Source organism: Phyllobates terribilis, unplaced genomic scaffold (assembly GCF_046119375.1).
Source record: "Phyllobates terribilis strain yellow unplaced genomic scaffold, ASM4611937v1 Scaffold_9__5_contigs__length_417890890, whole genome shotgun sequence".
Classification (NCBI taxonomy): Eukaryota; Metazoa; Chordata; class Amphibia; order Anura; family Dendrobatidae; genus Phyllobates; species Phyllobates terribilis.
In genome coordinates this window covers 350659844-350685212 of record NW_027362769.1, presented here as the reverse complement: position 1 = coordinate 350685212, position 25369 = coordinate 350659844, and the positions used below count along the sequence as shown (strand labels likewise).

Below are 25369 nucleotides of genomic sequence, written 5' to 3'. Positions count from 1 at the left end.
TTAATCAATCCATGTTGCAAAACTGTGTTTTCAGCCAAAAAATACATGCTTTTAAATTAAATTTGTCAGCAGGTTCTTGCTATGTAATCTGAGAACACCATGATGTAGAGGCAAAGACACTGATTCCAGCAATATATCACTTACTAGTCTGTGCTTTGCTGTTTCAATAAAATCAGTAGGAGATTATCACTATCGGACTAGATGTTTTGTGCCTCCTGGTCCAACAACGCCCCCACCACTGATTAGCAGCTTTCTATCAATATATAATGTACACTGAAAGCAGCCAATCAGTGGTGTGGGCGGGCTTATACAGAGCTCAGCATTCTGAGCTCTGCTAGCTCTGCAGCAGAGAAAACTGTGATTCTATAACAACTTCTGCACCCAGTAAACTAACATTGGAATCAGGGTTTCTATTCCTACATCATGCTGCTGTCAAATTACATTAAGAAAAAACTGTTGACAGATTTCTTTAATTAAAAATGAAGCCTCAAAAATTGTTTAAACCCCTTAAAGAAGACCCTTAAAGAAGACCTTTCTCTGGAACTTTTAATCTAAACTGAGTATGGCACTCATTCTAGAAGTTTTTCTATCTTTTGTGTTCCTCCATTTAAAAGATATTCTTTTCCAGTAATTAAGAGCTCCCAACTGAGCTTATAACGCAGAACTCTCCTGTTGCTTTTTCTTCTCTATCTGGCCAATCAAAACATGGCCAAATCATAGAGTGGAAAAATCAAACACCCACCTAGAAGGTCACAGCTGCAGCCTGGCTCAACATGCTCTCCTTCGCTGAGATTTGTCTCCTGCAAGCACACTAAAAACTCCACAGTCACCTGTCCCTTCCTGCTATTGGAGTGCTGGTGCTCAGCAGAAAAGCAACACAGTGCACTGCCCATAACATAGTCTGGTCCAGTGCTGCAACTCTAAAGTGTTGCTACTCTCCTGTGCTCTGGCTCTCCAACACTCCTGCGTCTCCTGTGCTCCGGCTCTCCAACACTCCTGCGTCTCCTGTGCTCTGGCTGTCCAGCACTGCTGCCCTCCTGTGCTTCAGCTCTCCAATACTCCTGTTCTTCTGTGCTCTGGCTCTCCAGCACTCCTGCTCTCCTGTGCTCTGGCTCTCCAGCACTGCTGCTCTCCTGTGCTCTGGCTCTCCAGAACTCCTGCTCTCCTGTGCTCTGGCTCTCCAGCACTGCTGCCCTCCTGTGCTCTCACTGCTGCTCTCCTGCGCTCCGGTTCTCCAGTGCTCCTGCTCTCCTGTGCTCTGGCTCTCCAGCACTGCTGCCCTCCTGTGCTCTCACTGCTGCTCTCCTGCGCTCCGGTTCTCCAGTGCTCCTGCTCTCCTGTGCTCTGGCTCTCCAGCACTGCTGCCCTCCTGTGTTCTCACTGCTGCTCTCCTGCGCTTTGGTTCTCCAGTGCTCCTGCTCTCCTGTGGTCTGGCTCTCCAGCACTACTTCCATCCTCTTCTCCAGTGCTCCTGTTCTCCTATGCTCTGGCTCTCCAGCGCTGCTGTCCTCCTATGCTCTGACTCGCTAGTGCTGCTGCTTTCCTGTGTTCTCCAGTGCTCCTGCTCTCCTGTGCTCTAGCTCTCCTGCACTACTGCTTTCTTGTGCTTCGGCTATCCAATGCTGCTCCTCTCCTGTGCTCCAGTTCTCCAGTGCTCCTGATCTCCTGTGCTGTGGTTCTCTAGTGCTGCTGCAATCCTGTGCTCTGGCTCTCCAGAGATCCTGCTTTCCTGTGTTTCAGCTCTCCTATGTGCTCCGACTCTCCAGCACTCCGTCTCTCCATCACTACTGCTCTCTTGTGCTCTAGCAATGCAGCAGTCATGCTCTCTTGTGCTCCGGCTCTCCAATGCTGCTGCTCTCTGTTTCTATGGTTAAACAGCCTTGCTGCTCTCATGTGCTTTGGCTCTCCAGTGCTGCTGCTCTAGTGTGTTCCTGCATTCCAAAAGCAGGAAGGGACAATATTGTAGAGTTGGCATTCTCGGGATGGTCTCGGAAAACAACTCGTCTTAGGAGAGCACACTGTGCCAGCCTTCAGCTGTGACTTTCTCTGTGGGCATTTGCTTTTTCCCTTCTATAATATACAATATTTTGAATTGCAATCCTCATAGAGGAGAAAAAGCAAATTACCATAAAGAATTTATGTGAAGTATATTCAGCTGGTTGAAGAGAAAATTTGCATATTAGGCACTCTTTATTACCAGGGTAGGTGGGCATAACTTTGGAAAGAAAACTGTCTCAGAATCAGTAGAGCGGCACCAATTGAAGGAAGTACTCAGCCTAAAAAATCCAATGAAAAGTCCTCTTTAAAGTCCCATTCTAGCACTTTTTATTTCATTATTCATTAGCTATCATTTATGTAAGCACAGTGCATGCACTAATATACTTGCCGGTTGCAGTCTTCTGCCGTTCCCAGCTCTGCTCCGATCCCGCTTCTACATCATGTGACCGCAGCTCTTTCTTGCAGGCTCTCACTTACATTCCTCTTGTAACGTAAGTCTATGAGGGCCTTGTTCAGAGTCTTCCAGATTTTTATTCAGAAAATGACTTCCTGTTCACACAGAAGATGCTGTAGTGAGCCAGGTAGTCACAACTGCAGTTACATGGTCAAGAAGTGGACCGGAGCATCGCTTGAAACGGCAGAAGACCGCGATAGGTAATTATTTTAATGCATGCACTGTACATTACTTACTGATATCTAACGGATAGTGAAAAAATCCAGCTGGAGTGGTACTTTAAGGGATGTGGTGTCATCAATTAGAATTTGGAGATTGCCTCAATTTACATTTTGGTATTGTGCCAGTTCTCATCCTCATGCATTACCCTTGTAGTTCTGTAGTGAGTTGTCTGACCTCTACTGCTGGAAAGTTTTCGGAGCGAGCGTCCAAATTTTTGAAAAATTAGGTAGCACGTTGGCTAAAGGTCGCGCCGATTTTCTAGAAACTAAAAAACCTAAAGAAGAAGATTGCACGACTAATAAAAATAACTTCTAACCAATCAATTTCAAGAAATGACAGACAAAACCGGAGATTTTTTTTTTGTAAGAGTGTCATCTTTTCTATTTCTCATTGCAGTTCACCTCTTTCAGAAAACAATCATTCAGTGAAGAAAGAAACCAACCCCAAAAACAACATAGAATTCTTTTTCTTTTTGTTTTTTTTTAAACAAAATAAAATGAAATAATAGAAAACGACCTTTTTTTTTTTTTTTTTTCTAAAACCCATGATTAATACCTGGTATTATTTTTTAACCCTTTAGCAGGACCTAGGAAAGACAAGCAAGGTCTTGCAATGTGTGCCTTACCGGCTGCCAAAGGGTTAAGCTCTAGGTATATATTTATATATTTATATAGATGTTTATTTCTCATATATTTAATTTTCTTTCTCTCTCTTTACAGCAGACGTTGCAAATATAGAAATTTTTGTATCTGTACAGTGTAATAGTGATCACAGTTTTGAATGCAGCTGTAGGTGTTAGATGGGAGCCTTCTGGTAGGCAAAGTCTGCACTGGAAGACTCAGTTGAAGTACAAATTAACATTAACGAAAGGAGTTTTTTTTTTTCTTTTTTTACTGTCTATTCCAGTCTTGTTGCTGTTTTTTCGTTGATTTTTTTTTTTTTTTGTCCTGCAGTGATGAAGGGATAGAACAAAATTTCACACGAGTCAAACCACGCAAGTCAGAATATGAGATAACATGCGATAATGCGTACAGAGTCCCGACCACTCCCTACTATCTCTCGTCTCTTTATTTTTACTTGATTTTTTTTTCACTTCTTTTGTTAAAAAAAAAGTAATTCCTCTTCACAGTTTTAGCGTATATTTTTTTGTTTGTTTGTTTCTGATTTGGTGCATATGCTCGTGTTTTGTTTTTTTTTCGAGTCGATTCACTATTTAAGTTTTTAAGCCGTTGTATTGTTTTTTACTTTTCCTAGATTAGATATAATAGTTTTGTTCATTTTTTTTTTTTCCATCCGTAAAGACAGTTTTGAGTAAAAAGTAGCTGCTGCTAAGTTTGAGTTTGGTCCTGTTAACCTCTTTACCGCTAAAGAGACCTACAGAGTCTGTGTACCCACAATGCTCTGCTGGGCACTCTTCCTAGGACTGGGGTTAAGGTTATGAAAGAAAGAGTTAAGTCACGAGTAGCTGGAGGCAAAGGGAAGAGGTGAGGACTCAGGACTTGTGCTGGGCAGAGACGCCCTTCCAGTAGTCTAGGATGTCATGGAGATCCTCATCTTTGGCAAACTGGACCTTTTTGCGCAGGGCATGGCCGGCTGCCATGTACTCTTCCTCTTTGTGGCGTTTACGGTGCAGTTTGAAACGTTCCCAGATGCTGTGGGAGGGTTTGCACGAATACTCTGGACTGGACGTGTAGCTCAAATTGTGGTAGTGAGGGGAAAGTTGGGAATAGGCCAGTTCTCTTGGACGGGGTCGAGTTAAAGGTTCCAGTATGGAGGTTTTGCGACCTACAAGGTTTTCATGTTGAGTCATTGACTGCTGTTGTTGCTGCTGTTGCTGCTCTCCTTGATGTGAGCCCGGATAGGAATGCCGGTGCTCGGTATACTGGCGGATCTTTTCAGCTTCTGCTCTTAAGATGGCAGCAGCTGGGGTCACAGTGAGGATGGTATCAGCAGTTGGAGAAGTCTTCTCTATATACTTCGTTTCGGATTTATGTGCGGACCCTTCAGAACGAAATGACCTTGGGCTGCGGATTGACCCACTGGAAGATGTGCTAGAGCGTTTCGGAGGTGCTTCCATGCTGTGATGCCTCTGTAGGGGATGGGTGTAACTTTCTTTATATACTGGTGAAAGAAAGCCGTGTTTGCTGGGAATCTGTTCCGATATTAAGACCAATTGAGGCTCGGCTGTAGAAACAGCTCCCGACTTTACGCCTTGGAATGAAGTTGTCTCTGACTTCAAGGCATCTATACAATTATTTATGATCTGGTTGACCTTATCTACTTCCTTAGCAATAGTGGATATCTCTGCCACAGAACTCTGAGTGTCTGGTGGCATGGACAGTTCACAGTCTCTTCTCTCAGGTTGATCACCAGTTCTTACCTCCATGTAATTCCCCTTGGTGGCTTTAGGTGTTTCACTGGTTTCTATCAATTTGTACTGTTCCACTTCCCCCACAGAAGGCAAATAAGGGATGCGGGACATTGACTCCGGACCCATCATCTGCCCTTGGGATAGTTGACTTATACTAGGTGTCTCCATTTCAGGACCATATTTAAGTTCAATGATTGTTTTCTTCATACTACCACCTGCTTTTTTGTGCTTTTCCTCTTTTTGGCGCCTTTTGCGCAGGCAGTAGTATACAATACCTAGGATTATTACCATACCAAACAGGCAGCCAAGAATAGTCATAATATAGTGAGTGGCGGTGGATGGGGTAGGCACATGTTCTTGTTTGGTATGGCTGCGAGTGTAAAAGGCTATGCAGGTGTGGTTGAACCTGAGAGAATTTCGAATAGAGGCGACACAGTAAGTGTAATTTGTGTTGGGTTTCAACCCATCCAAATTTATGGATTCTTTCTCTGTCTTCAGGAGCCGAATGTCAGTAAAGAAGCTATTATTGTATTGGACCAAAATGTACACCTTGCTGTAAGGATATGGTATTTTGGCCACCAGAACGGCATCAGAATGGGTTTCTGTGTTCAGGTTCACACTGAGGCTGACTTTGGAATTAGAGGGAGTAGTGTAGACATTAATAAGGGGTGTAGTTCCATCTCCCGAAAAACAGTCTTCTTCAGAACATGGGCTTTCAGGTGGGCCAGTGGTGGCTTGGTACCTTGGAGACATCATATGCGGCATCATGGTATAGGACCCATCTGTGCAGAGAGATGACAGCATGCCAAGTGCATTGCGATAACTGGATCGACCTTGACCCAGCAAAAAGTAGCCTGTGTAGTCCGGCGGAGAATCGCACTGCATGCGGTCGAAAGTACGAGTCATGTTAGTGAATATATCTAACCACTTTAGGAAGCCCAGTAGCTCGCATGAGCAATAGAAAGGATTACTGTACAGTTCACACACAGTCAGTTTACTGAGGCCAACAAAGGTATTACTGTCCAGCCTCTGGATTCTGTTCATCGATAAGTCAATGTTCATAATGTTTGGGCACTCCCAAAAGGCATTAGGAGTCACAGTTTCAATTAGGTTTGCCTGGAGGTAGAGATACTCCAACTTTCCCAGTCCCCTAAGAATCCCCTCCGTCAGATTTCGTAATCTGTTATACCCAAGCTGGAGCACCTGCAAATTGAACTGACCGGCAAAAGCTCCATCTTCTATGTAGGACACTTCATTCTTAGTGAGGTTGAGGTACGTTAAGTTGCCAAATCGGCTAAGTGAAGAGTAGTGGACGCTCTTTATTTTATTCTCATTGAGTCTTAGGTCCACTATGGTGCTATTAATGTGCTGTGGTATAGACTCATAAGGTGGCTGATTCTGACTGCAGATAGCAAGCCAAACAAAACCCTTGTCACCTTCGATCAGCCAGCAGTCCGCTTGTACTTTGCCTGTGTAGAAAAGTGCAAACAGAACAAACATCCATAAACAGAGAGCTGGCATTACAAATCCTCTGTGCCCGGCCATGGTGAATGATGCCCAAGCGTGGAGACTCCTCAGTACGTTCTAGTATTTTACAATACGGCAATTTATAATGTGAAGGACAAGCCTCCTTTTTTCACTTTTCTCCTCATCAGTACAGCATTGAGGTTGGATCCCAAGTCTTTGCCAGGGGAAGACCATCGACAAGTAGTAGCACAGTCTAGGCTGCAAGAACGTTGGAAGCAAATTCCTTGTGCATATTGGGTGCTAAATTGGGAGTCATTGAAGAAAAAGACACATTCGCTGGTCAGGCTGGTCTTCAAAGGTAACAGATCTATTGTCTGCAGTTCAATCCCATCCTGATTCTGCATCACATTTCAACGTCTGGTCAAGATTCTTCTTAGAAGTTGACATTTTTGTAGATTTCACGATTCTTCCTAAAAACAAAAAGACATATTAATACAAAAATCTTTTTTTGCTTTAAGCAATACATTTGTGTTACAGGGTTTTCAGGCTAATAGTAGGTTATTCTGCTGCTTAAACTACTAGTGATCAGTAATAGTGGTCAGAGGAACATACAGCTAGTGTTCAATCATCCTGCAGTGGCCCTGCAGGGGAAATAAAGTCTTGCATGTCGCCCTTTAAAATCAATAACCTATAAGAATTAGACACAGACGGTAGGACCATCTTTCCTTCCGAACAACTCTGCATCCATACAGGTTACCCGTGTAATACACTAGTCCCTGGATAAACTATTATTGAACTTTCATATTTTTTGTAAAACCACCTTTAAGAATATGTTATGGAAAAAATACTATCAATGTTTCTTTATTCTTTTTAGTTCAGGGTGGTGGTGGGTGATAAATGTAGGAAATCCTTCTTGCACATGATGGATGACCAGATTGAAACAGGACATTTTAAATTCTGGATTTTCAGTTTTAGTCCCATAGATAGTTGACCTGCTAGGATTAGCTGAAGCATCACTCTTGTTCATTGGAGGTGCCTGCTTCTACAGTTTACCAGCAATCAAGCAGCTCTATTTGAGAATCAATCTGACTCTCTAGTGCCACCCATTGAAAGTAGGTACCCATTTTAGGGATTCACGCTCTCAGGTAGGCATTAGGTAGTGTTCACACAGGCAATGCGTTTTTTCCAAACGTACAGTTTTATTGCTTTTGTAATATTCCAAGTGATTCAAAGCCAAAACAGCCACATCAGGGCACAAAGGTATAACAGCAGATAAACAGTTCATTCAGCAGGCACATAAATGTCAGTGCGGGCTCACCCGAAAAGATTACAGTCCTTTCTCCCAGAGCAAACGTAATACACAGAAGAGGTACGGTCCTACCATCCTCGGTATCACCTTAAGCCTGAGCTCCAGGAGCTTCCAGCACCGAGCATAAGTGTTTAACTCCATGCACAGTTCATAATGAATAGTCAGTAGCTTCCACATGTTACTCTGCAGCTCCTACACACAGACTGCTCAGCTTTCCTAGCCGACCCTTGCAGTCTCCATTCAGAGAGAGATTCTGGCTTGTCTCTCTTTCAGCAAAGCTCACATTTTGGCTGTTCACTCTCTCACCAGCTTCAACACACTCCACTCTGCTCAACATTCATCACATTGACACAATGGTGAACACATTTACTGGTTGTTAGTCAAAGCTAGCCAAGTGCATCTAAATTAAGACCTGCAGTGATAGAATTTAACCCTGTCCTACCTGGCTTTGCTATACCTATAGATCAATGACTAACATTATAATAAGCTTTGCCACATAATTTAGCTAAACCAGACCACAAACTGCTGTTGTAAAGTTCTGGACCCTCATCAGAGCAAAGACTTTGACAAGGGTCTAGCTTGAATTGTTGTTTGTTTACCTTCCTCTTTTGTGGAGATCACAAAACTGTTGTAGGGAAACTTATATAGACAGGCAATGGTCTCTGAAAAAAAGATATTCAAATTAGCTCCCCTCTAAGAAGACAAAAATTAGCTATCTAGTGGTACCCATTAGCGAAAGCTACCCTATAAGCCAACGTCTGACTCTTCAACAAGCTTTGCCACATGACTTAGGATATTTAGCCAAACCAGAAAGCCAATTTAGGATATCCTCAAATGGAGTTTTTTTTAGCAAATCTAGTAAAAAATCCTCCCCCAAAACTCTTTTAAAAACGCTTTGAAAACTCTGCCCATTCATTTCTATGTTAACGTGAAAAAAAAAGGTGCATGTCGCTTCTTAGAAGCTGATCCTGATGGAATCCACTTGCAAATAGGCTCTGTCCGATCAAAATGCAGCAAAAAACACACAAGGAAGAAAAAAACTGCTCCAAAACCTCCTCAGGAAAAGAAAAAACGCCTCCAAAAAATCACCCCAAAATAAGCATTTTCTAAAGTGGGTTCTACTTGAAATACTCATTGGATTTGTCAGCGTCATAAGATCCTCATGAACAGCCTAAAAGCCCCCATACATTTTAGAATGGGTTTGGGATGTGTTTGGGGGCCCTTGACAAATGATGTCGGGAGAGTGCAGAATCTGGCGTATCCGATTTCGGACTTTGGATCCTTTTTATTTCTAGAGATGCCACCATCAAAGATGTCATAGAAAACACAGGCGCTGTTGGCCAATCACGGAACGGAACAGAGGTACCGGGTGAGATAGATGCCGGACAAACTATCATTCAGCTGACAGCTAAGTAATGTGTAAAGGGGCTTTAGTCTTCCTACTCCCGCATGGTGGTCGCCACAAGAAAACCTGTAGCCTCTACACTTGTGTCGGAGCTGTACTATCAGGCACAGGATGTTCCAACTTAGACTTGGGTGCAGCTACTTCTAAAAAACCCCTTTCTGAAATTCTGTAATATATTCTGAAACATCTTGCCGTCCATTTAACGGTCGTAGCTAAAGTATTATATTAACCGGTAAAGTCTCCTGTGGGAAGTCTAGCACCTGGCACATTAAAATAAAATGACATTATACAGCATGCAGTTAATGAATTGTGAGCTGCGTGACCTTGGTTGGGACCTCCACGTCCCCTAAATATGCTTAATCCCTAACATCACAAAATTGAGTTAGGCAGCTCGCCTCTGTCTTCATGCTGCTTTTTCTCTTTCACCCAAAATGACTTTTCTTGCCATAGAAAGTAGTGTAATAAACACATTTTATCAGGACCAGAGTTTAATTTCAACTCATTAGAGCAAGCAATTTGACGGTTATTTGCTCTCCAAAGTGTGAATGAAATGGCGGCATTAAGAAAGAAGAGACATGAGAAAGCTAATCTCACAGTTTACTGCAATGCTGTGACATGCCTGGGGACCAGAGACTCGGTTTTAGGCGCGAGGATGTTTCTTTCATGTGTCTGCTTTGTTGATGCATAAATACTCACAGGAGAGGTTCAACTTTTCCGGGAACACAGCCATTCGCATGCGCACACGGCTTCTACTCGTGTCAACACAGGCTGGGACAATCCTTGCGTTTTGGAATGAAATGGCAAAAAAGACGAGAGCCCCTTATGGCTCCATTTTATGGGCAGAGGCGGCCAAGGACAGCAGATGGCCCCTGAGCAAGAACAGTTCGGCCACTTACTTCCAAGAGCTCATCCAGGAACCCTGAAGAACTAGAGAGTGTTGGCCCATTATCTCCAAGAGCTCATCCAGGACCCCTGGAGAAGAAGAGAGTACAGACCTATTATCTCAAAGAGCTCACCCTGAACTCCTGAAGAAGAAAAGAGCATGGGCCCATTATCTCCAAGAGCTCATCCAGGACCCCTGGAGAAAAAGAAAAGAGAGTATGGGCCCATTATCTCCAAGAGCTCATCCAGGACCCATGGAGAAAAAGAGAGTACAGACCTATTATCTTAAAGAGCTCATCCTGAACTCCTGAAGAAGAAGAGAGTATGGGCCCATTATCTCCAAGTGCTCATCCAGGACCCCTGGAGAAAAAGAAAAGAGTGTATGGGCCCATTATCTCCAAGAGCTCATCCAGGACCCCTGGAGAAAAAGAAAAGAGAGTATGGGCCCATTATCTCCAAGAGCTCATCCAGGGCCCCTGAAGAAGAAAATATGGGCTCATTTTCTCCAGGAGCTCATCCAGGGCTCCTGAAGAAGAAGAGATTATAGTCCTATTATCTCCAAGAGCTCATCCTGGGCCCCTGAAGAAGAAGAGAGTATGGGCCCATTATATCCTAGAACTCACCATAGATCACTCATGTCTCTCCAGCAATCCACCACTAAGGAGCAATGAAATTAATTTGTTGATTTGCTTAAGTTCAATCTAAGACAATAGGATGATGGCAGTTGCCTTCAAGGTGGTTATTCGGACCCCTAACCTACTGAGCCATAGTGCCAGATAGTTGCGCATATTTTTAAGTCCACCCCTTGGCCTTGGTGCCATACTGCACTAAGGGCTTTGTAATGCAATAGGGTGAAATCTTTGTGCACATCTACATGTGACACATGTCTAGGATTCATTATTGCTTCTTTGCAGATTTTGTGATAGATCTGAGCCTAAAGGTAATCTCACAACATACAACTATTCCATTGCCACGCATAAGGTGAAATCCTCGCCAAATCTGCATAAAAATCTGGAATTTTGATGTGGATTTGCCAAAGATTTCACTCTATGACAAGGTTAGAAATCTGTAGGGAAAATCTAAGTCATAAATTGACATGGAAGTGATATAAAATTGCCACTTTAGATCAATTTTCACTATAGGTTAACTTTCTGCAGCATGAGGATAACATTTTATTAAAATTTCATCCACTTTGCTTCTACCGTAATATACTGTGGAGATCCGGATGAAAAAAAACGCAGCATATCTGTTAGATGTGAACATACCACCATAGCATGTCTATTGGTTTCCTAGTGCTTCTTACAAAATGGAGCAGTATTACATGCAGATTTGTTGCGGTTTTTGTTATGAATTGTCAACTAATTTCACCCTATGCTTTGCAAAGGTAGTAATGTAGAGTAAAAATCCACAGCATAGGACCATGTTCCTATGTTTGAAAACGTTGCATTTGTCCGGATGCATTATTTTTCGGCAGCAAAATACGCAAGAGCAGAGCAATTTGCTCTTGCTATTGCGCTTTTGCTACTTTTTTTTGTTGCATTTCCCATTTTTGATGCAGCATTATTTAGGGAAGAAACGCTGGATGCTCTATTCCAAAACCAGAAACACCTGTCCTTGGGATATTGTCTGGGGCTCATGCTCTATTAACTTCAATGTAGCGAAGCTGCAGCACTTGACACAAATAGAGATGAGCAAATTGATTCGATGTGAATTGAATTCGTGTTGCATCTTTAGCAATTTGCTGAACTCGGCAATTTCAAACAATTTGCTATTTGCTTCAAGCAAATTGCCTAAAAAAGGATCACCATCATTTTAAATATTGCAGAAGACTGGACCGAGCAGGCTCCCCCATAATATCTTGCAGCTATCAAATCACATGGCATAGCACAGCCAATCAGAAGGAACTATGATAGCCTGTATAAAAACAGAAGCGGGGAATGCAGCAGCCACTTGTAGTGAATTTCGATAGTGATAGGACGTCACAGCTAAGCCATAGAGATCGGAAGAAAACTTTATAAAACACTGAAGAAACAGTATCGATAGTGTGTGAAAGTATAATAGTGAAGATTATTATGTGATGAACAGACTGTTACAAACAGTTGTCATCCACTTACCCATAACTATATACAGGTGCATCTCACAAAATTAGAATATCATCAAAAAGTTAATTTATCTCAGTTCTTCAATACAAAAAGTGAAACTCATAAAGTCATTAAAAACAGAGTGATCTATTCCAAGTGTTTATTTCTCTTAATGTTGATGGTTATGGCTTACAGCCAATGAAAACACAAAAGTCATTGTCTCAGTAAATTAGAATACTTTATAACAACAGCTTGAAAAATGTTTTTATAATCTGAAATACTAGCCTACTGAAATGTATGCTCAGTAAATGCCCTCAATACTTGGTCGGGCTCCATTTGCATCAATTACTGCATCAATGCGGCAATGTGGCATGGAGGCGATCAGCCTGTGGCACTGCTGAGGTGTTATGGAAGCCCAGGTGGCTTTGATAGCAGCCTTCAGCTCGTCTGCATTGTTGGGTCTGGTGTCTCTCATCTTCCTCTTGACAATACCCCATAGATTCTCTATAATAGATTCTCTATGGGGTTAAGGTCAGGCGAGTTTGCTGCCAATCAAGCACAGTGATACTGTTGTGTGTAAACCAGGTATTGGTACTTTTGGCAGTGTGGACAGGGGCCAAGTCCTGCTGGAGAATGACATTTCCATCTCCAAAAATCTTGTCAGCAGAGGGAAGCATGAAGTGCTCTAAAATGTCCTGGTAGACGGCTGCGCTGACTTTGGTCTTGATAAAACACAGTGGACCTACACCAGCAGATGACATGGCTCCCCAAACCATCACTGATTGTGGAAACTTCACACTAGACCTCAAGCAGCTTGGATTGTGGCCTCTCCACTCTTCCTCCAGACTCTGGGACCTTGTTCAGTGTGTCAATGACTGCCTTCTGGACATCTGTCAAGTCAGCAGCCTACTGAAACAGATTAAAGGACCTTTTTAAACTCTTAGGAAGTCTTTGCCGGTGTTTTTTATTATTCTAATTTACTGAGATAATGACTTTTGTGTTTTCATTGGCTGTAAGCCATAATCATCAACATTAACAGAAATAAACACGTGAAATAGATCACTCTGTGTGTAATGACTCTATATAATATATGAGTTTCACTTTTTATAATGAAAAACTGAAATAAATTAACTTTTTGATGATATTCTAATTTTGTGATATGCACCTGTATGTTGAGGACATTCACTTTGACTTTACTGAGGGCTCATATCTGAAGTGTATCAGTTTTATCCGTGTTTGTCATGAATAGCACCCAAAACTAGTATAGTCTATAGGGCTGTTCCAAAATCATGGAGTCATGTCCGCTATTGATCCGAGCATCAGTTGAAAATTGACAATTCAAGGCTATAGGTTCGTGAAAAAATCAGATGGCACTCGGATGCCATGTGAGTGCTATTTGTTTTTCATGGACGGCTAGATAGGAGAAGGTATAGAAACTTTTTTTTCTCATCTGAGAAAATCTAATGAAAAACACTGATGAATCTCGGACGAGAAAAATCACTGGTGTTTGAATGAGCCCTAAGAGTGTGTTTCCGATAAACAGCTGGAAAAGGATTGGATACAGTCCTAGGAGACATCAGTGTCATACTCTTCTTTTTAAGACAATTAGAGTCTTTTGCAATAGTTTCAATTCACTGTAAATCGAATTTTGGGGAAAAATTTTGCAAAGTTAAAAAATTTGAATTCTAAAAGATTTTCTCGGCCGATGAACGGGTGTGGCGCTGTTTCTGGAAGAACACAGTCATTACCCATAATTCCTGCTTTGTCTACATTTAAAATGATCTCTCACGTTAAAAAGGTTTTTCATTGCCTCCAGATACCATTACATTATTTGGCTTCTTAATTGGCTCAACATCTACCCAGTGTGGAAATTCGTATGCAGCAGGTGGGGAGTTAAAAACTGTTCCTCTCTGACCCGCTCATTGTTTTGCCATTTGAAACAAAATGGAAGAGTTATCGAAGCCAAGAAGGAAAGAAATTAAAATGATGAATTACAAATTATAAATGTTTAATCAGGCATACACAAAGAGGGGCCATTTATATATATATATATATATATATATATATTTTTTTTTTATTGCTAAAAGGCACCAAATGTTAAACTGAACGCGGGGTTATCCATTTGCCTGCAATAATTCAAGCAGACAGCTCTGAGATGACACAGAAAACATTTATTAATGATGAAATTTACCCGAAACTGCTCGGTGTACATTCATCAACTGTCAGGTACCGGAGGAGGGTAGGAATTGAGATTCCAAACATGTAATGAATTATATCACTGTGGATAATTTTACGCTCCAGGGTGGCTTTACATTGTCACGTGATTCCAAAAACATTGGTCTGGAGAAGGGCTAATTAAAGGGGTTGTCCACTACTAGGACAACCCGTTTCTGAACTAAATGTTTGGCCCCGATAAAATAAAAAAGCCTATACTCCCCTCCCGTGCCGGAGCCATTCCAGGGGTGTCCGCACTCGCGATCCCGGGACGTGACCAATCAGCGCTGGCGTCACAGTCCCCGCCTTCGGACAAATCGTACATGAAGAGGAAGTCCGGGCTCCAGCAGCTCTCTGACTTCCTCTTCATATTCAATTCGAGGAGGTGGGAACAGTGACACCAGCGCTGATTGGGTGCTCACGTCACGTGTCACAACAACTGCATGGGAGCGCTGGGGAGAGCGAGTGCCGACACCAGCGGGAACGGCACCGGCATGGGAGGTGAGTATAAGCTTTTTTATTTTATCGGGTCCAAGCGTGGAGTATGAGAAGGAGCTGTCGTAGTGGACAACTTCTTTAAGATGGGTGGATTAGTGCTTCCTGTATGTAGCACCCAGCATGGGCTCTTCAGTGATCTTACACAATAGTGTCTATCACCACCAGAAGGCAGGGCTCATTCAGACATCCTTTCATCACATATGTGTTCTATCCATGGTTTTCACAAATAGAACATGTAGCCATTATAGACTAAGGCCATGTTGATATTCCCTAGGAGGGACCGATTGTCTGCAACATAAATGGAGATATCCATTTTCGATCCATGGATAAAACTTGCCAATGTAGGTCAATGGGTCTACGACATCCATGCACAATCTGCGTGGTGTCCGTTTTAGACTGTTCAATGGATAGAAGAAGGACTTTTTTTTGCATTCGAGAAAAATGAAAAAGTGAAATAAAAAGCTAAAGAATACAATGGTCTTTACCGTATGTTGTTTCCTTCTTCTCTTGTTTTGTTTAGTGAGCTACTGTATATTCAATTATCCACTGGCTCTTTACTATGTCTCACGAAGACCCCTATTGAAAAAAAAGACGCTGGGCCAGCGATCAACTGACTTATCTATCCCCTTGTGATCAGCTTTCATCACTGGGAGAAACCATGCTGCAGGGAAAATGTTTCATCACATGCCAATAGATATGAGCATTTTGATTCTTCTGCCCTGGTCCGATCCTCCATGAAAGTCAGTCTTTACTACTGCGCCTGATATCTTCAACCCGGTATCTTGGGTGCCTAATATGCGACTACGGTATATTGGATGCTGAGCTGAGGAGACTGAGTGCAAAAGTGAAGTCTCTATGCCATAGAGGACCAAACTGGGCACTGGACCAGGGCAGCGCAAATCAAATTGCTCATCTCTACATACCAGTATTCAATTTTAATGCAATGTATTATTCACCAGGTCAGGGTCCTCCCTTCAAGATGTCCATATATTTAAATATGGCATATGGACAGTAGTTGTCTTTGTGAGATTACCTTACTCTAATCTGTGCTGCTGGACTCAAAAGCAGATGCTATGGTGCTAACTATGTAGTTATGATTATGACCAGTGGCATAACTAGAATCCCATGGACCACAGTGCAGATTTTGGACCTTGTCCCCCACCACCATGTTGGTAAGATATATGGCCCTTTTATAGCTTTCTTGTTCTTAAAAAGGCATACATGTTCACCCTCCATGTGATGGTATCCCCACCCTGGCACCTTCCCGTAGTAATATCCCCTGTCCTGGCCACCATACTGTCATAATGTCTCTCATCCTAGGCCCCTTCCTGGTATAATGTCCCCCATCCTGTGCCTCTTCCTGGTATAATGTCCCTGTCCTGGGCCTCTTCCTGGTATTATGTTCCCCTTCCTGGTATAATGTTCCCCTTCATAGTATAACCTCCCTCATCCTGGGCTCTTTCCCGGTATAATGTACCTTGTCTTTGGCACCTCACTGTAATAATGTCCCCATCCTGACCCTTTCCTGTAACAATGTCCCCCATCCAGGTATAATTTCCCTCATCATGGGCATCTTCCTATAGCAATGTTCCTCATCCTGGTATACTGTCCCCCATCCTGGCTTCTTTCTGGTATAATGTCCCCCTTCTTGGTATAATGTCCACTTTCTTGGTATAATCTCCCCCATCATGGGCCTCTTCAGGTTTAATGTTCCCCATCCTGAGCCCTTTCCAGTAATAATGTCCCCCATCCTGGTATAATGTCCCCTGTCCTGGGCTCCCTATTGTAAAAATTGTCCCCCATCCTGGTATAATGTCCCCCATCCTGAGCCCTTTCCAGTAATAATGTCCACCAACCTGCTATAATGTCCCCTGTCCTGGGTCCCTTACTGTAATAATGTCCCCATCTTGGTATACTGTCCCCCATCCTGGGCACCTTCCTGGTATAATGTCTATACTGCTGCTCTTTTCCAATACATTAAAAAAAAAAACAATTCTTACCTTCCTTTGTTCTCACAATGTGTTTTTTCCTCTTCTGTAGCATGTAGCTGAATTCAGTGTGCCAGCCATGGGTGGCACATGACGTAACTGCCATGGGCAGCGCATGATGTCACTGAAATGCACTTCTCGTGACAGGAACGTTGATGTCAGCTGCAGGCCTCTGATTAGTTGTTGGCGTGTATTGCAGTGCAGGGAGCAGGCAGGTCTCTGTGCCTCAATAAACTTCAGGTGAATGGCATCCTTGGTGCCCCACCAGCTGGAATAGGCGTTAGCAGTCTGCCCACCCGATAGGGACTGATCTCACCCACTGCGACTGCCATCGTTATGCCCCTACTTATGACCATTACTATTATAGAGCTACTTTGTATACTTGACAGCAGTTGAATTATTGGAACGAATCCCAGCAAATGCAAGCATGTCCCAGTCTGAAAATGGGTAAACCACACCTAAAAGTAGGTGTTCCCATCCAGTTTTGTGCATTTCCAGGAAAACCCTGAAAGGGGGAGCGGCGAGACTTCATTGGCTCTATTTCACCAACTGAGAGTTTGGTAAGTATAGTATTATATTATTATATTTGCTACTGTTGCCCAAGATTTTAGTTTTACCTTAATCAGGCTGGGTAATGTATCGGAGAATGTCCACTGAGGTAGGAGCCAATGTGAAGGAACCATTCACTAACTATTGTTACATCATATAGCAGAGGTATCGAGGTGCGGACTGTCAAGACTGTAGATCTCAGTTGAGTTTGCCGGTGGTAACCTCATTTTCTATGCATCGGGACAAGACGATTAGAACATTGAACGAGTATTTACTTGACTAAACACGATGAACACTAGGGAGAATTCTTGTTCCTGGTGACATATTCCCGTCTGGGAGGTTTTATTCTCTAGGAGCTGACATTGCCATAGCCCCAATTTCTCCATAATGAGATTTACAGTACAGCCGGTTATAACTTGTCATAGTCTTACCTTGCGCTGTCATCATCTTGTCAATCCTCCCTTGTGATTACTATTCCCTACCCAATAATTGCCTATTGCTCTCCTCATTTGCAGAGCACCATTTGCCAGTCTTATACTCCTGTCAGGAGGAGATGGTTGGGGTCAGATCTATGCAGTTCGACTTCCTCATGAGAGTCACTGTATATTAGAGCTCCACTGTTAAGAATATAGGTCTGAGTAGGTATAATGTATAACTGGCTCACTGCAAAAATTGAGGTCTGAAGAAGGGTTAACCAGTGTGCTAAATAAAATAAGACAAGAGCATACTTATCTCCTGGCGCTGCCCATCTGCACCGAGCATTGTGTCACCTGGTTAGAGCCACTGATGGGCTGTAGCATTCACAATTGCGTACATATGATGTAACTGTAAAGGCTGCAGCCCATCAGCGGCCACTGATAGGTTGCAGCGCTCACGTGATATAATTAATGTCACTAAATCGTCAGGAGGTACATTGCTAGGAGTGGTGTCGGTTTGGGAGGTAAGAATGCTTTTTTACTTTGCACACTGGGAGCATTCAAAAGAAGTTTTCTATGTCACAACACTGTTGTAGGATGTCCCGGGGCTAGGGGATCCTTCATTATCCCTAAAGCTAGGGGCATCCTACCCATCATTGCTCCCGGGTTACTTCTAATGTTGAAAACGCCAGGGTCATGTGCCTTGCTGCGCTCCCAAATCAGCCCTTATTTGTCCCCTTCCCCACCCAGGGAAGTGGGGAGTAGTTGTGTATAAGCATACACAAACCAGACTAACAAGGAAAGACGTACAAGGATAAATGAAAATACCAATAATACAAATATGCACTCACAAACAACAGAGTGGAACACTGGGAAGTATAGGAAGGAAAAAAACAAATAGGAGAGGATGAGGATTTGCACACAGATGAATCATCAAGCAACAGTCCAAGTGCCTCCTCAAACAGCGAACACCTCCAACTCCAGAACCAGGCAGTATGAAACTAAGTGGTGAGTATACACTGTGTTCCAAATTATTATGCAAATAATATTTTCTCAGATTTTCCCAAATTACCTATATGAATTTGTCACGGGTGTGTCGCCACGAAGATCGTCACGATTACACAGCCTGACTTCTCGCAGCTGAGTTTTTGGTGCTTTGTGTTTTTCGACAGTGAGGGAGTTAACTCTCTCTCTCTCTGTGCTAGAGAGGTCCAGCCTCGCCCAGCTGCAATCAATGTTGCTGTAGTGGGACTCCTTCAAATGCCTGCCGGTCTGTTAGGGAAGTGTCGGTGAAAGCATTTCATGCAGACTAACAGAGCGGATCGTGGTATTTGGAGTTTCAGAGTTAAGTGTAGATGGAGTGTTTTTTCCCTTCCTCGCTTTATCATTTATCTCCTTTCCCGTTGGTGTTCCCTCTGTTGTAGTTGTGTAGTTTTTGTATGCAAGGTGGTTTTGGTTTTACCCTTGTACTGTCTCGTTCGTCTAAGTACTGAGTGTGGGCATATTATTACCTGTCCCCTTTTGTTGTGATCAGGGGTCCTTCTCAGGACTAGATTACTTAGGTGCAGGGATCCTCAGGAGGTAGGGGTTACGCTGGCGGCCTGGACCTCTGTACCTTTAACAGTACCTCCAGGTAGAGGGATTAGTCAGGGCCCCAGCTTAGGGTCAGCTTAGGCCCCCTACCTCCAGTACACAGAGACAGCGTGACAGAATTGCAGTCATTGTAATTTTCCAGTCAAATAACTATTAGAGTACAATTGAAAGGTTTTTGTACAAACTGCCTATGATAACAGTATATTTAAAAAAAAATAAAAAACTCAAACTGCACTCAAAATGCATGTTCCAAATTATTATGCACAGCAGAGTTTTCAACCTTTTCATTTTAATAAAGAACAAAAAAATGGTCATTTTTGAAATTCTAAGCATTAGCAGGTTATTACAAACTGAAATCAAACAGTTTTCAACTCAAAACTTTATTCTAGGTGATGTTACATTTGCACATAGGACCCCTTGTTCGAAAGGAGCTTCTGAACTCTCTCGTCCATTGAATTTGTCAGGTTTTGGATGGTTTCTGCTTCAATTGTTTTGCATGAGGACAGAATACCCTCCCAGAGCTGTTGCTTAGATGTGAACTGCCTCCCGCCATCATAGACACTCCTTTTGATGATGCTCCAGAGGTTCTCAATGGGGTTGAGGTCAGGGGAGCATGGGGGCCACACCATAAGTTTGTCCCCTTTTATGCCCATAGCAGCCAGAGATGCAGATGTGTTATGTGCAGCATGAGATGGTGCATTATCATGCATGAAAATGATCTTGCTGCGGAATACACGGTTCTTCTTCTTGAACCATGGAAGGAAGTGCTGTTTGAGAAACTCAACATACATTATGGAGTTCATCTTTACCCCTTCAGGGATCCTAAAAGGGCCGACAGTCTCTCTCCCCATGATTCCAGCCCAAAACATTACTCCACCTCCTCATTGTTAGCGCCGTAGCCGTGTTTGCATGGGGTGTCCATCAACCAGCCATCCTCCACTCCATCCATCTGGACCATCGAGATCATTTGGGAAAATCTGAGAAAATATTATTTGCATAATAATTTGGAACACAGTGTATATAGCAGAGGGGAGTGGCCAACACTGAACAGCTGAGATCATCAAAGTAAAAAAGCTCCATGAGCTCTCAACTGAACAGACTAACCCCTGCACTACTAGCAGAAACCAGCACTGTTTAATATGATGGTGAAGTGCTTCTAATCAGTGAAGGAGTATGTGAAATCAGACACCACGGTCTTCTGGCACCTTTCTGTCACTGTAGTGGACAACTCTTTTAAAGAATATCTCCAGATTTATATTCATCTAATGTATTTAAAAAAAAACACACAAATGTAGTAGTTTGCAAATAGTTTTTGTTATAAAGTATTCTACAGTTTGGTGTTTCCAGCTCTTATACAAATCTATGTATACTGCCTACACATGACCCTTAGGTTGTCGGATCCTGCAGTAATACCTTCTGCCGTCTACTTGTTGCTAACATAGAAGGGTAAAATGGAAGGTAGTATGGCAGGAGGATTCATCTACTAAGTTTTTTTTATAGTCAGTTGAACATGGGACTGCATAGGAGCTGTATACACCAAATAGTAGAATGAGTTTCATTTTTTTGTGCAAAGCACGTGTGTGCAACAATTTTTACATTTCCCCCCACCACAAAACTGGCACAAGTGTTTTAAAAAAATCTCCCTCATATAGTTGAAGGGTTATTCCAAAAATCTAAAGTTATCCCCTATCCCCAGAGGTGTTGCAGCATTGCAAAAGCTGAAAAGTCATATGTTTGAGGCCTTGGGGACTAGATTATGAGTACTGAAAGCAACAGCCTCCAAGTCACTGGTCAATATATCTGAATAAAGAGGTTGTCCACTACTATTTTTATTGTACAAATGAGCCCTTGTTGGTTTTAAAAGAGAGAAAAACACAGATCACTGCCGCTCTTCTGCACCCCTGGCCATGTCTTTTGCCAATCTTCTTGTTTCTTCATCATGTGACCACTGCAACCAATCACCGATTGCCTTAGTAGTGTTGTCCCACCTCAGACAGTTGAAACAGATTGTCCTATTTTACTTTTTTTACTATGGGTCTAAAAACTAACAGCATGTAGTTGCTAACAGTCGCAACTACCTGCCTGTTTTACTCGACTCCGGCTCACAGCGGTCCTGACGGTGATTCAGCTGCTCCACGTCAACAGAAGAGCCTGGAAAAGGAAGATGGGACGTGACTGCCAGCATCATGCTGATTTGCAGCCGGCTTCCCACAGTTAGGCAGCGAGGAGTCGGCAGACAATCAGCATGACGTCGGCTGTCATTCCCCGTCAACAGAGCAGAGTTGCTGCTCTGTCGATGTGACGTCAGGGGGAGCCGCTGAATCACCGGCAGGAGCAGTCTGTGATCGGTGCCAGGCAAAAAAGGCAGGTAGTTCTTAGGCATGTAGTACAAAAATGTAATTGTCTTGGATAACCCCTTTAATTCTCACTTCCGGTTTGGCTGCACTGGTTACATGACATTATCCACCAGAAGATGAAGTGGAGAGACAGGTGGGGGACATGATCAGTGATGTGTGGTGCCCTGCTGCGCATTGGTGCCACAGATCCAGAAGGGTGCATGGATGGACTTCTCCACAAGAGGCCCTCACTACATTCATACACCTCCACCTTCCACCTCAGACCAGCAGAGGGAGCCCGTTAGGGACATATATAGGGAAGGTGGAGCTAGTCAGCTCAGTTGGAGTTTCAGTTGTCTAGTGATTAGTCAGACAGAGAGAGTCTGAGAGCGTGCTGACGCTCGGAGAGCAGCGAATACGCAGCACGTTAGCTGCCGAGTAGTGAAGGCCCCGAGTGTGGCCGACGGCAAGGAGAAAAGGAGAGTGGAGCCAAGGGGGCAGAGGAGCATAGTAAGCTCACCCCGTTATACAAACCGGATACCGGGTCCGAGCCTACAGGGACCCTTAACACCCAGTAGGGATAACCGGAATCCCAGGAGGACTACAAGTCCCTGGCAAACCTGAAGCTAGACACACACAGGACCAGGAACCACGAAGGCCCCGACGTCCAGGGAAAGTGGTTACCAACCGGAGGTCCTACTTCTGAGCAACAAGTGAAGTAATAGCAGGACACATAATCTAGGCTCAGTTACAGGCTGGTCAGGAGCATACACAGAGACAGACACGGATCAGGAGACCTTATACCCGCTCACTGGGGCGAAGTCCTGAAGTGCACCTATCCTACGGAGTACCCTGGACCGTACCTAACAACAGCACCAGTAAAGGTAATGAAGCAAATCCCTTGTCTCTGTCCGTTACTTCTGCTGCGCCTTCACTCCACCTGCACCACAACGCCCTGCGCAACCTGCATCGTTTTCACTGCCCTGAGGCCTGCTCCACCTGTGGGGAGCCATTCCATCTCAAGCTGCCCTAACACCTGCCTCAGAGGATTGTCGCAGCGCTGGTGATCCTCACCAGGCACCACAGGTGGCGTCACGAACTTTCCCTAACAATTATATCCCCTTTTTGCACTGACCGCCCTGGGTCACGGGCCGGGCCAGCCACCGTGATATCCCCCAAAAGCAGCCATAAGGCCCGGCTGCCGAGTACCCCATGGCCCTGGGGGCGAGTCAGATGCATAGGAGCACAGGAGGTCCTGTATATTTTCCTTCATTTAGAACTACAATCGACTCATTTGGGTAAGAAATTATACTACTGGATAACCCCTTTGACACCTCCCACTTGCCATCTATAACTTTCCACCCTTGTTTGTTACATTTTGAAGTGCCTGTGCCTGGTATTTCAGCTCAGTCCCATTCACTTGAGTGGGATTGAGCTTCAAGGAGCTGCAGTACCCGGCACTGACACTACAAGATATGCCAACCTGTGTCTGCTAATCAGTGTAAGGGACCAGAGCAGTGGCCCCAGCATTCGGCTGACCGTGAAAGTGCCGGTTGTTGGACCCTTACCAATTTAATAGTGGTCCACTTGACCTAGGGCTAAGACATATGGGCCACCAGGCTTTGAATGATCAGTATGATAGGGTTATATTAAATCCCATGGCCAAAGTTTCAATAAATGAAAAAAAAAACTTATAGAAACTTAAAATTTTTATTCTCCTATCGTCTTGACCCGCTTGTAATAATTCTGTAACGGACAGCTCCACTACACATCTAATAAGGTGATAAAGCCATAATCACCGACACACTTGTATTTTGATTAAACTCTTAATGATATTAGAACTGTCTCTCAGATCTCTACGAGAACGTATCTCTGAAAAGAAAAGATCACAATATTTTGACAATGCCGACTTCATTTCAGGCCTGCCTGGAGACTGTAATGGATTTTTTTTTTTACGACGCTTTGGCAGTAGATGGAATAATATTAAATTCTTGGTTGCTTGCTGCATAAAAATTCTATCTTTAATTCCCATTTCCTACGTATATGTCACCATAGAATTACATGCAAATTGTTTTCTTGCATGTTTCTCTTGGTTTTATACAGAAGTTTAGCAGTATGTGATTTATAAAAGTTTATCCTGATATAGAAGGAGTCACTTTATATGGCTGGTAAACTATAATTTTAGTCTGATATATCTATAAAATTTAGGAGTTCCATTTTTCTAGCACAAAGCACCAAATCTGTGACCTAGACTTGGAAGAAAATTATACATTTATGGATCCTACAGCCAAAAACCAGACAACAGTCCAAAAGTATGCACTAAGCTCCCAAGCTCCCCCTAGTGGTGGCAACAGGCAGCATTGGATTTATCAGCTAAAGGATTACTCCCAAAATTATAAGTGCAGGGAATCCAGAGTCACATTTTTGGAATCAATGTGTGTCCCTAGTAGTATTGAGCCACCCCCGTAGTGTTCGAGTTCGGTTCGGTTCGTCGAACACCCGTGTGTTCGCCGAACTGTTCGTCGAACAGTTCGTCGAACACCTTCGAACACCGTTAAAACCAATGGCAGGCAAACAAAAACACATAGAAACACATAGAAAACACCTTCAAAGGTGTCCAAAAGCTGACAAACTGCTCAGAAGACACAACTAACACATGGAAAAGTGACAAGTACATATAGTCATGCGAAAAGAAAAGAGGTGGAGGAGTAAAAGGAGGGGGAGACACAAATATAGGCATGTCATGCCCTTCTAAAATCCAAAAAGTGAGAAGCCGACACGTTCAGTCCGCTCCTGCCCGTGCCACCTCCGTGTCGCCGGGTTTGTGCCAGAGCCGCGGTGAACCCTGACGGCCAGCCCCCCTCTGCCAATACTGGTGCCTGTCCGCTGGTGGGTCGAGAGAGCCCCCCTGTGGTGGAGGCAGCTCTAAGCTTTTTAATTTAAATTGTCTCTCTAATTTGAATGAATACACTTTAAATCCATTTACAAGGATCTATTGGAGGGCAAGTCTCATGCCAGCAGCCGCGTAATTCCAGCTCCAGTAGCGTCCACTAAAGCTGCTGCAGTTAAAAAGCTTTTATAAGGATCGAGCTCGGCTGTCCACCGCAAGGCATCCTACTGCCAGTCTCAGCCCCTATGCCTTGGGGTGCCTCCCGATGCTCTTCACTGAGTATCCCGTGGTCCCGAAGCATTTCCTTTGAAAAAATTAAGTGTCCAAACTACAGGTGGTGTAGCTTGCTTAACAGCTGGGATAATCCGCTGACTAGCAGACACTGCTACTAGGCACAAAGTATTTCCTGGGCTAGATGCAGTTAAAAATTTGTAATTAGATACTCTCGTTGGATGCTGAGAAAGCATTCCATAGAGTCTCCTGGCACGCCATATATGATTCTCTTAAAAAGCTTGGGGTAGGGGTCTAGGGGACCCTTTTATAGCCAAAATCACGGCCCTGTATCACAATACGTCACCTAGGCTGAAGATAAATGGAACTGTAGCACCCTGAGGGCTCGGTTGCTACAGAGGTATTGCACCTCACCCAGAGGTGTGATATCTCACTCTCAGGTAAGGATGGAGTGTGGATCAGGAC

General features: G+C 43.5%; 1 protein-coding gene across 5 annotated transcripts in view; it reads right to left on the bottom strand.

Moving 5' to 3' along the window:
* Positions 1-3778: 3778 nt before the first annotated feature.
* Positions 3779-25369, bottom strand: part of ELFN1 (extracellular leucine rich repeat and fibronectin type III domain containing 1) — a 792923-nt gene continuing 771332 nt past the window's right edge. For all 5 annotated transcript variants that reach the window (XM_073648125.1, XM_073648123.1, XM_073648124.1 and 2 more), the window contains one exon: positions 3779-6982. In XM_073648125.1, coding sequence (XP_073504226.1) covers positions 4167-6590 — 2424 coding nt within the window. In that variant the 5' untranslated portion in view covers positions 6591-6982 and the 3' untranslated portion in view covers positions 3779-4166. The remainder of the gene's footprint in view (positions 6983-25369) is intronic.